This window comes from Gossypium arboreum, chromosome 2, assembly GCF_025698485.1.
Source record: "Gossypium arboreum isolate Shixiya-1 chromosome 2, ASM2569848v2, whole genome shotgun sequence".
NCBI lineage: Eukaryota > Viridiplantae > Streptophyta > Magnoliopsida > Malvales > Malvaceae > Gossypium > Gossypium arboreum.
The window spans coordinates 1,653,447-1,665,108 of record NC_069071.1 but is presented as its reverse complement, the minus strand read 5'-3'; the positions used below and the strand labels follow the sequence as shown (position 1 = coordinate 1,665,108).

The 11,662-nt window shown below is 36.1% G+C and overlaps 1 protein-coding gene across 4 annotated transcripts; it reads left to right on the top strand.

Moving 5' to 3' along the window:
* Nucleotides 1-8,222: 8,222 nt before the first annotated feature.
* On the top strand, nt 8,223-10,954 carry LOC108487604 (putative B3 domain-containing protein Os03g0621600). 4 transcript variants are annotated; one of them, XM_053025273.1, is made up of 6 exons: nt 8,223-8,534; nt 9,267-9,633; nt 9,723-9,811; nt 9,893-10,244; nt 10,327-10,397; nt 10,479-10,954. In XM_053025273.1, exons 2-6 carry the CDS (start codon nt 9,318-9,320, stop codon nt 10,770-10,772), a joined length of 1,122 nt encoding a protein of 373 aa, XP_052881233.1. In that variant the 5' UTR covers nt 8,223-8,534; nt 9,267-9,317; the 3' UTR covers nt 10,773-10,954. The 4 variants fall into 4 exon arrangements, with proteins under 4 accessions (XP_052881233.1, XP_017647473.2, XP_052881232.1 ...); XM_017791984.2 differs by lacking the exon at nt 8,223-8,534 and adding an exon at nt 8,965-9,160; XM_053025272.1 differs by lacking the exon at nt 8,223-8,534 and adding an exon at nt 8,971-9,160 and having other exon boundaries at nt 10,336-10,397.
* The last annotated feature ends 708 nt before the right edge of the window (nt 10,955-11,662 follow it).

Here is an 11,662-nt window from a genome sequence, read left to right as displayed (position 1 = left end):
CACTTCATATCATTATTTTTCTGTTTATAGTACTTCCTCCATTAGACTAAAGATTTTAACAAGACCAAACACGTTACACTGACAATGATGAAGACTAAACACGTTACACAGTTAATTACTCTCTCATAATTCTTATTATAAGGTTTTAATTAATAGTGCTGGACAGATAAGATTATCTGCTATAATTGGAGATCCTAGCCTTGGTTTTGAATGGCTGAAGAGGAAGATGAAAGGCAAATACAAACGTTGGTCATTAAATGAATATGTCCTTCGGTTTCCCGTTGAGCTCAGAAACAAAGAATTTAGCAGTCAATGGCTAATAATCATCATTAAAATTGTATTAATTACTTTTGAAATATGGGTTTACAGGCATTTCCTTATGATGGATAAAATACTCAGCAATGGTCATTTATTGATAAGAGTATATAAGCGACTCACCTTATTTCTTCAAAATAATTCCCCAAGACACTACCCAAAATGGAAAACTTGTAACCATTTTCCCATCATCTCTCTTTTATTTTATCTGATAGTTGCATGTATTGATAAGAGTTCTTTTACGGGGAATTCCGAAAAAGTTTGTGAAAAACAATGGAAATGGCATGTCAAGCCCAGCAATGTTCTGTGTCCAATCTGGTGGAAGTATGGAAGGTGGAACTTACAAAATGTGATGGCAAAATATGGTGTGAAAATGGCTGGCTAGAATTTTCAAATCATTACTCTTTGTACATTGGACATCTTTTGGTTTTTAGATATGATGGGAATAGCAATTTTCATGTAATCACCTTTGATAGGACTGCTACAGAGATACAATATCCCTACACCGGCAATTATCACAGGCAGTCCAAGTAATTCTGGAGCAGAATATCGACCAATCCAGGAAACCGAGAGAGGAATCGCAATTGCCTCGCCCTCGCCCTCGCCCTCGCCCTCGCCCTCGCCCTCAGTCTCATAAGATGATGAGAAGTACAAAATCAGCAATGGAAACCGAAACCGAGTGCAATGGGAAGCCTGATTTTCCTTCTAGAAAGGGTGATACAAGCACGAACCATAACACAGTTCGACGATTGAATACTTGTGAAAAGGTTAAGGCTCTCGAGAGAGCTCGTAGTACTTTCAAATCTGAGAATCCATTTTTCTTGGTTGTCATTCAACCAGATTATGTGGGTCTTAGTCTCGGTAAAAGATATAGATTGGTAAGCAATCAATTGAATTCCCACTGTCAACATATATGTATGCTGTTCATTCATTTTGTTATGTGCAGGCCGTGCCAGCTGACTTTGTAAGGGAAAATTTGATGAAAGAGCACTGTTCTATGACTCTTTGTCACTCAAGTGGGAAAAGTTGGATGGTTACCTTCAAGCAAAATCAAAAAGGTAAAAAGCTATATTCATTTCTACAAACTGGTTGGGGTACTCTTGTACGGGATAACAATTTCCAAGTAGGTCATGTATTTAAATTTTCAGTGAAAAGTTAGTGGAGCAAAAGAGTTTGCTATCTCAGCAACAGATAAATTTACGCCATCAATTTATTAAAGTTGTCTACCCTTTTATCCAATGAGGTTTTTTTTAATTTTAAATATATTAAAAAATCTTTTCGATAGGTAAATATATTAAATATATTAAAATTTTAAAATTAGTTATGCTTAAATTTTTTAATATGTTCAAATTTTAATATATTTAAATGTATTAAGTATATTAAAAAATTAAAATTGGTTATACTCAATATTTTCTTCAACATATTTAAAATTTTAATATATTTAAATTATTTTTAATTTTTTTAAAATTGTAAATATATTAAAAATTCTCTTTACCTATTAAAAATATATTAAATATATTAAAATTTTAATATATTTAAAAGTTTAAAATTTTTAAAAAGTATATTGAATATATATTAAAATTTTAAAATTGGTTATACTTAACACTTTTTTAATATATTTAAATTTTTTAAGTTTTTAAATTTTAAATATATTAAAATTTAAAATTAATTATAATTAACAATTTTAATATATTTAAAATTTTAAAAACTTTAAAAGAAAAAAATCACATTGTAGCTTTGGAGACGGGTGGCCTGTTTATTTGGCTCCACCTGAAAATAGAAATTTTTTTTAAAGTCCCTCATTTTTTAAAAAATTATAGTAATTTTTTATATTTATACAGGTAGTACCATTCTATATAGCTCTATCAAAAAATTAATTTTTTTTTATTCCGATTGTTGATGTAGCATGTTGGTGGCGCCAAACTCTTTAGCTCCATCAACTTTTACTGTAGATCTAAAGTCATTTATGCGTTTAATAAAAAAAATGAGTCATTTATATAATTAATTAAATTTTTTTAGTTAATTTTATAAAAAAGCCTGCCTTTGAGCTAATAAATAGCATCAAAATATCCTTCAATGTAGTCATTTACCAAGGCCAGCATGCAAATTGCCATCAATCATTAGCTCCAACTGATGTGTTTCGTTCAGTGAAATGAAGGCTTTGATTCACTGAAGGCTTTGAATGCAATTGCAAGTCCACGGAAGGCTCCGTTGTATGCAAGTTGGGGCAGCCTGGAACCAGTTAGTTCAGCTTGGTGATTAAAACTGAATTGGCTTGGATGAAGGAGAAAGCAGAGATACCAGCCTGTAGGGTCTATGTCGTTGATTCAATGATTTGTTTGTCGTGTAACCATTTCGAGGATCACTATGTTCGAATGTTTTCCTTAGTTAGCCATGATATTGTAACATGTGTCTAATGTTCTCTGTATGAATATTTCACCTGTAATTGAATTTCTGATCCTAGCATTACCTAAAGCTTTCCCTGTCTTCATTCAATTGCCTGGTTTCAGCACAATGAATCACTTGAATAAGGCCAAGGCCATAACTAGAGCAGAGATAAAGCATTAAACCCCACTTTTTCCGGCTTACAAGAATTGCATAAAATTAATGGTAGAATCATCAGAATGGAATGCTAGAACCCAACTTATGCCTCCATTGCCTTCAAAATAAATGCAGTCTCCAAAGCTGACTTTTAGCACTTACGAAACCTGTTCTGTTCCACAGTGCCTGTCATTAAATTAAGCACTATAGGATGTCTGCTATCACATAACTCAAATTTGAAAAGAAAAATGGTTATGATATTTTCACTATTCGGCACGAAATTATAGGTGAACAATTTTTGTATTTTTGCAGATACACATATTTTAGCCTGTGCTCCAACATTTATCAAGCAATTTCACAATATATGCTCCATGCTTATGAAGCAATGACTGAACATAAACCCATAAGTTAAAGAAAACAAACTCTGGGTTCTTTCATGGTTTAGTATAGGAGCCTGGGGCCCTTTAAACCAAATCAAAATTTACCAATTTTAGAAACTGGGGAAAGAGATTTTATACTCTATAGGTAATGCTGTGATAGCTTTTCCTGTAAATAGTATAGAAAATCCCAGGAAAATGTTTTGTCTTTCTTTGATTTTGTCAAAAGCCAATTTTTTTTTTGTTTTTTTGTGTAGGATGTGGGCAGCCTTTCTATTATTATTGAGTGTCAAATTCTCAATTTAAAAGAAGAGAAAAACAGAGAGTGAGATTGAAGCTCGTTGGAGAAAAAGAGAATAGAAAAATCAGTTTTTTAAGCTTGCTGCAGCAGTGATCAACTCCATGATCGAAGGTCCATCCGTGGTTCGATTGAGTTGATTTTTGGACAGCAGCTAGGTGATAAGGTGTTCTTGACTTTGTACGGTCGGATTTTTCATCCGAGACTTGTAGCGTCAGAAATATCCATTTTTCAGCAGCTACGTTTTTTGGTGATGTTCTCTCATTTTTCTCTCTTTTACTAAAGATTACATATTGTTAGCCTTGTCGGAGTTGAATGCTTGTTGTAGGCTTGATATTGTGATCTTGTAGTCGAACATTTGATGATAATAGAGCTCTTTATCGGACTCTAAAGTCCCGTGGTTTTTACCCTTGATTTAGAGGGGTTTTCCACGTAAAAATATCGGTGTCTCTATTTATTTTTGTTGTGGTTGCATTAGTTGATTTGTGGTTGATTAAGGTTGCTAGAGAACATATCTTGTGCTATTGTGCTTGCCATAATTTTTGACAGGAGTTATAAGGAGAGAAAGAACACGGTTGTGCTTTCGCTTTGTTTGATTGTTCGATTTCTTCCCAACAAACTGGTACGAGCTTGGTTATTGTGTCGATAATTATGGAAATTAATACGAGCAAGATGATTATGTTGAATGGCACAAATTATCAACTTTGGCGGAATAAAATGAAGGACTTGTTGTTTGTGAAGGCTTTGCATCTTCCGGTCTTTACTATTCAAAAACCCGATTCGAAAAGTGATGAAGAATGGGAATTTGAGCATCAACAAGTGTGTGGCTTTATTCGCAATTTGTTGAAGAAAATGTTTACAACCACATTGATCAGGAGACACATGCTCGAACATTGTAGGAGAAGCTTGAAAGCTTGTATGCTTCGAGGTCGGGCAATAACAAGTTGTTTTTGCTAAAGAAAATGATGGCACTGAAATATAAAGAAGGAATGTCTATAGTGACCATGTTAGTGAATTTGAGTGTGATGAATCGGTTGCTTGGTATGGGTGTCAAATTTGATGGCGAGATTTTAGGACTTTGGTTGCTTGCTACTCTACTGACTCTTGGGAGACCTTTCGAGTCTCACTCATTAATTCCTTGCGGGTATTATTACTTTGGATTTGGCTAAGAGTGGTGTGTTGAATGAAGAGGTTAGAAGAAGATCTCGGGGTTCTACATCACGGTCAGAGGTGTTGGTTATCGAGAACAGGGGAGAAAGCAGAGACAAAGATGGAAAGGGTAGAGATAAAAGCGAAGCAAGTCAAGATCGAGATACAAGAATCTTGAGTGTCATCATTGTGGTAAGAAAGGTCATATCAAGAAATATTGCTTCAAGTGGAAGAAAGAGAACAAAGGTGGTGGTGATAAACACGATCGGAATGACGATAAAAAATCCGGCGTGTTACTCACATTTACTCGTGAAGATCTGTTAGTTATTTGTGATGAGAATTTGGTCAACCTAGCATGCGACGAGACTAGTTGGGTGATTGATCTTGGTGCATCACTTCATGTCACGTCGAGGAAGGAATTCTTCATCTTATACTCCCGGTGATTTTGGGGTATTGAAGATGGGTAATGATGGTTTGGTTTCGGTTATTGGTATGGGAGATGTTAGCTTGGTGAGTAACAATGGAACAAAGTTAACTCTCAAGGATGTCAGACATGCACCGGATATCCGTTTGAATTTGATTTCTGCAGGAAAGCTTGATGATGAGGGATTCTGTAACACCTTCAGTGAAGGGCAGTGGAAGCTGACTAAAGGCTCCTTGGTTGTGGCTCGAGGAAAGAAGAGCTCAAATTTGTACTTGATGCAAGCTTTGACTTCTCGAGAGACGGTGAATGTGACACTGAATGACAACTCAACTGAGTTGTGGCATAAACGACTTCGTCACATGAGTGAGAAGGGGCTTAGCTGTTTAGCGAAGAAGAATCAACTTCGGGTTTAAAGAATGCTACCTTTGAAGAATTGTGCTCATTGTCTAGCGGAAAGCGGAGAAGAGTTTCATTTAGAAGCCATCCTCCTCATAGGAAATCAGAGTTGCTAGAGTTGGTCTATTTAGATGTTTGTGGTCCGATAAAAGTAAGATCACATGGTGGTGCACTTTACTTTGTGACTTTCATTGATGATTGTTCAAGAAAGCTATGGGTTTACACTTTGAAGTCTAAAATCAAGTCTTTGAGGTGTTTAAGCAGTTTCAAGCATCGTTGAAAGGAAGCGGGAAGAAGTTGAAGTGCATTCATCTTGAAAATGGTGGCGAGTACAGGTGGTCGTTTCATGAGTATTATGCTGCGACGAGGGAATCGGACATCGAGAACACCACCAAAGACTCCACAGTTAAATGGGTTAGTGAAAGAATGAACCGAACATTGATTGAGAGAGTCGGATGTTTGTTGTCGGATGCAAAGTTACCAAGATCGTTTTGGGTGAAGCTTTGAATCTGATGACACATGTGATAAATCATCTCCTAGTGTTCCTTTGAAAGGTAATGTGCGGATAGAGTTTGGTTTGGTAAAGGCGTGTCATATGATCACCTCGTGTGTTCGGTTGTAAAGCATTTGTTCATGTTCCAAAGGATGAAAGATCCAAGTTGGATGCCAAGGCTCGACAATGCATTTTATTGGTTATGGTCTAGATGGTGAGTTTGGTTATAGACTCTATGATCCGATTCGGAAGAAACTTCGTGAGAAGCGAGATGTTGCCTTCATTGAGGATCGGACCATTGATGACATTGATAAGATGGAGAAAGTGGATTCACAAGGTAGTGGTGACTTGATCGATGTGAATCCGGTTCCCTAGACTCTTCACGGATCCTATCCGGGATGATGTGCATGGTGATGTTAGTGGTGACCATCGGACTATAGGTGACTTTGATACTCCCATGGATGATGTTGTGAATGATCAACAACAAGCACCTATAGCTCCACCAGAGTTCCACTTGAAGGTCTTCTAGAGATCGACGATCTTACGTCGGTATTCTCTAATGAATATGTTCTTTTGGTGACGGGGAGAACTGAATGTTATAAAGAGGCTATGGAGAGTGAATGCAAAGATCAGTGGGTTGAAGCGATGAAAGACGAACTTCAATCCTTACATGAGAACCATACTTTTGAATTGGTGAAACTGCCTAAGGGCAAAAGAGCTTTAAAGAATCGGTGGGTTTACAGGTTGAAGCAAGAAGAGAAGTCTTCATCTCCACGATACAAAGCTAGATTGGTCGTCAAGGGTTATACTCGGAAAAAGGGGTTGATTTTGAAGAAATATTTTCTCCGGTTGTGAAGATGTCCTCTATCGAACTATCTTGAGTTTGGCGACTTGTTATGACCTAGAGGTTGAGCAAATGGATGTGAAACCTTTTCTTCTTGGTGACTTGGAAGAAGAGCTTTACATGGAGCAGACCGGAGGGTTTTGTTGCACAAGGGAAGAGGACTATGTGTGCAGATTGAAGAAGAGCTTGTATGGTTTGAAGCAAGCTCCAAGGCAATGGTACAAGAAGTTTGAGTCTGTTATGGGGAGCAAGGCTACAAGAAGACTACTTGATCATTGTGTGTTTGTTAAGAGATTTTCGGTGATGATTTTATTATTCTTTTGCTCTATGTTGATGATATGCTTATTGTTGGTCAGAATGCTTCTAGAATTGAGAAGTTGAAACAAGAGTTGCGTAAATCCTTTGCAATGAAGGATTTGGGGCCAGCAAAGCAAATTCTTGGCATAAGACTGACACGTGATAGAAAGGCCAAGAAATTATGGTTATCACAAGAGAGGTACATTGAGAAAGTACTTCAAAGGTTTAGTATGGACAAAGCTAAAGCGGTGAATACTCCCTTTGCTATGCACTTTAAATTGAGTGTTAAGCATAGTCCTTCCACAGAAAAGGAGAAGGAAGAGATGCAGAAAATTCCTTACTCTTCAGCCGTGGGTAGTTTGATGTACGCAATGGTTTGCACGAGACCAGACTTGGCTTATGCCATTGGTACAGTTAGTCGGTTTCTTTCTAATCCAGGCAGAGAGCATTGGAATGCAGTGAAGTGGATTATGAGATATCTTCGTGGCACTTCCAACATGAAACTTTGTTTGACAATGAGAAACTGTTCTTGTTGGGTATCTGATTCGGACATGGCGGAGACATTGACTCGAGGAGATCTACTTGAGTTACTTAATCACTTATGCGGGGAGCTGTGGCATGGCAATCGAGGCGCAAAAGTGTGTTGCATTGTCCACCACCGAATCGAGTTCATTGCGACAACCAAGGCGTGTAAGGAGATGCTTTAGATGAAGAAGTTTGTGCATAAACTTGGTTTTACTCGGAGAAGTATGTCTGTCTTGTGATAGCAGTGCTATTCATCTTGGTAAGAACTCAACTTTTCATGCTAGATCTAAGCATATTGATGTGAGGTACCATTGGATACAAGATGTTCTTGAAGCTAAGTTTGTTAGAGCTTGAGAAGATACACACTAATGATAATGGTGCTGATATGTTGTGAAGGCCTTACCAAGAGGAAAGTTTGAAGCATCTTGTTTGACCTCCGGCATGGAGGCATTCCCCACATAGTTGGAGGGGGAGATTTGTTGGGTATGGGTCCCACTATGTGGGAAACCCATATTTTCTGCCATAATGTTTTGTCTTTCTTTGATTTTGTCAAAAGCCAATTTTTTTTTGTTTTTTTTGTGTGGGATGTGGGCAGCCTTTCTATTATTATTTTGTGTCAAATTCTCAATTTAAAAGAAGAGAAAAACAGAGAGTGAGATTGAAGCTCGTTGGAGAAAAAGAGAATAGAAAAATCAGTTTTTCAAGCTTGGTGCAGCAGTGATCAACTCCTCGATCGAAGGTCCATCCGTGGTTCGATTGAGCTGATTTTTGGACAGCAGCTAGGTGATAAGGTGTTCTTGACTTTGTACGGTCGGATTTTTCATCCGAGACTTGTAGCGTCGGAAATACCCATTTTTCAGCAGCTACGTTTTTTGGTGATGTTCTCTCATTTTTCTCTCTTTTACTAAAGATTACATATTGTTAGCCTTGTCGGAGTTGAATGCTTGTTGTAGGCTTGATATTGTGATCTTGTAGTCGAACATTTGATGATAGTGGAGCTCTTTATCGAACTCTAAAGTCCCGTGGTTTTTACCCTTGATTTAGAGGGGTTTTCCACGTAAAAATATCGGTGTCTCTATTTATTTTTGTTATGGTTGCATTAGTTGATTTGTGGTTGATTAAGATTGCTAGAGAACATATCTTGTGCTATTGTGCTTGCCATAATTTTTGACAGGAGTTATAAGGAGAGAAAGAACACCGGTTGTGCTTTCGCTTTGTTTCGGTTATTCGGTTTCTTCCCAACAAAATGAAATCTCTTACACCGCTAAAATCTTTTTAAGTCAAGTATCTTATGGAAAGTCATTTGACTGCAAATCTTCTGCAACTCCACGTTCAACAAAAAAATAAACAAAAAAAAAGATAAAAAGAAAGAAATAAAATTGACAACTAAAGAAGCAAATGAGAGCAGTAGCAGTAGATGCAAACTTTGAATATGACTAGGAAACCCAAAAGAAACCCTTCTTTCTTCAAAATCTTGATAGGAAACTTTGATAAGAAGCTGGTAAGTTCAAATCCTACTAAACAACCATTTAATGCTTCTTAGTTCTTAATCACTCAAGTTTTCTGTATGTAGTTATTAAATGCTGTCTTCTTTGGTTTTTTTGCAGAGAATTCCACCAGCTTTTGTAAAGCATGTTTTTAAAGGAAATGTGCCCACCATGTTGACCTTGTATTCAGACTCAGGGAACTCATGGCGAGTTAGAATCAAAGTTGAACAAGGAAGCTATTTTTTCAACAATGGATGGTCAAAGTTTGTCAAATATCATGACCTGGAAATAGGGGATTTTCTGGTTTTCTTTTTGGTTGATAGTTCAACGTTTGATGTTTTCATTTATAATCGAACGGCATGTGCAAAGAACATCATTTTGGCTGCTAAGAAACGAAAGGGCCGATCCCCTGGAGTTAGCAGACAAATTGAACAAACCCCAAGCCATAAATGTACTTCAACTTCCAAGAAACCAAGAACAGTTCCTCGTGAGCCCCAACCTTTTCATTTCATGTGTAACCCTTCATGTTCATTTTGCATCTTACAAACTTTTTTTAATGTTTCATTCATGGTTTAGGTGTACAGGAGGTTGAGTTTGTATCTGGAGTAACCCCGAAAAATGTTTCATATGTAATGGTTGTGAAGGGATACAATAAATACTATGCTGTAAGAACACAACTACTTTATTCAATATTGCTGTTAGTTAGTGTTAATTACTTTCTACTTCATATATGTTCTTTTTTTCAGGGTATTCCGATATGTTTTACTGAAGAAGCAGGCTTGGGAAAGGTATCCATGGTGATGATTAGAGGTCCAAAAGGTGGAATGTGGCCAATGATGACCACTTTTAGTTCAAAACAAGTTCTTCTGAGTGTTGGATGGTCCAAGTTTCTGCATGAAAACGAGATTGTAATTGGAGATACCCTTTTGTTCGAACACGTACCAAATACAGGCCATTTAATCCATGTCCAGGTTGTTAACAAGGATGGAACTGGAAACACTGGTAGCCTTGCTGGTAAGCGACCAAGAGATCGACCTCGCGAGCAAACTGAACTACCACCAAGCACAAAATATGCTTCAAGTTCCAAGCGTACCAAAGGTCCTTTAACTTGCATTTCATCACTTCAATTTTTTTCATGTTTTTTAGTCTCATTTCATTTCAATCATCATTGCTTGTTTAGGTGTATCAGAGTTACTCTTGGAACAGGCTTCATTTGTAGTTGTTTTGAAGAAATACCATCAATACTCTGTTGTAAGAACTATGTCTTGATTATCTATTCTCAATTCAATGCTGTTTCTACTCCATTTTAAATATCTTTTACTTAAATTTCAGTCTGTTCCAGCCAGTTTTGCCAAAGAAACAAGCTTGGCAGAGGAACCGAGCACGGTGATAAAGGACTCAGAGGGTAGGAAGTGGGAATTAAACATCTTGGTTGATGCAAAATCAAATGTTCGTCTAGGTGCAGGATGGTCACAATTTGTGCAAGAAAACAAATTAGAAGCTGGAGATACCATTTCGTTTCAACACATTCCCAACACTGGTAATGTAATTTACTTCAAGATCATTAGCAAGGCTAGAGCTGCAAATTATGGTGATGGAAGAAACATGAGAAAAAATGTCAGTTAAAAAGTAGTATCATTTGTAATGTCTGTTGTTTACCAGTTGTTGAAGATGGTGATGGTGGTTTGTAACTTGTATGATTGTGTTGTACCTGTCTATCTTTTGTTTTGATGGTAAGAAAAAGAATTGGTATGATCATGTATGAATTTCCAGGAACCCTCTTTGAAGTTGGAAAGTCATTCAGGAAAGCTTGATCATTATGTTTCTGTTTATAGTTAACTTGCTGCAGTAGACTAAAGATTTGTTGGAGATTGGATACATGACAATATGTTGACAATGCATGTACATGATGATATAGTTTAACAGATCCCATTTTTGGCAATTCATATTAAAAATATTTTTAGACTTTCCAATTATATATTCTTTTATATAGCAAAGTTGTTCGCTTTTTATAAAAATAATTAATTATTTAAATCAATTATTTTTTATAAAATATGAAAATAATTCAAAATCTATTGTAAAAATTAATGAAGTCAAAGTGTTTGGCGTTACCAACATAGTAAGTCAGCAATTTGTATTAAAAATCCAACATAGTAAGTCAGCAATTTGTATTAAAAATTTAATTTTTTGGTGAAGCCAACATGTTACCAATTTTCATTAAAAAATTAAAATTTTGATTTTTGGTGGAATCATATAAAATAACGTCACTTCAGAAATATTGAAAGTATAAGGAATTTAAGCAATTTTAACTTTTTTTAAATTGGCGTCACCAAATTTCAAAATATTAGCTAAATTTCAAAATATTAGCCTGTTATGTATATTTGCCTATTGAAACAATCTAAATTTTTATTTTTTATTGGTTACTTTTTCTGATTTTTGTTTTTTTTCATTTTTTGTTTTTTCTTTTAAGTTTTTATTTATTTACTTTTTATAAAACCAATAACAAACAAATAAAT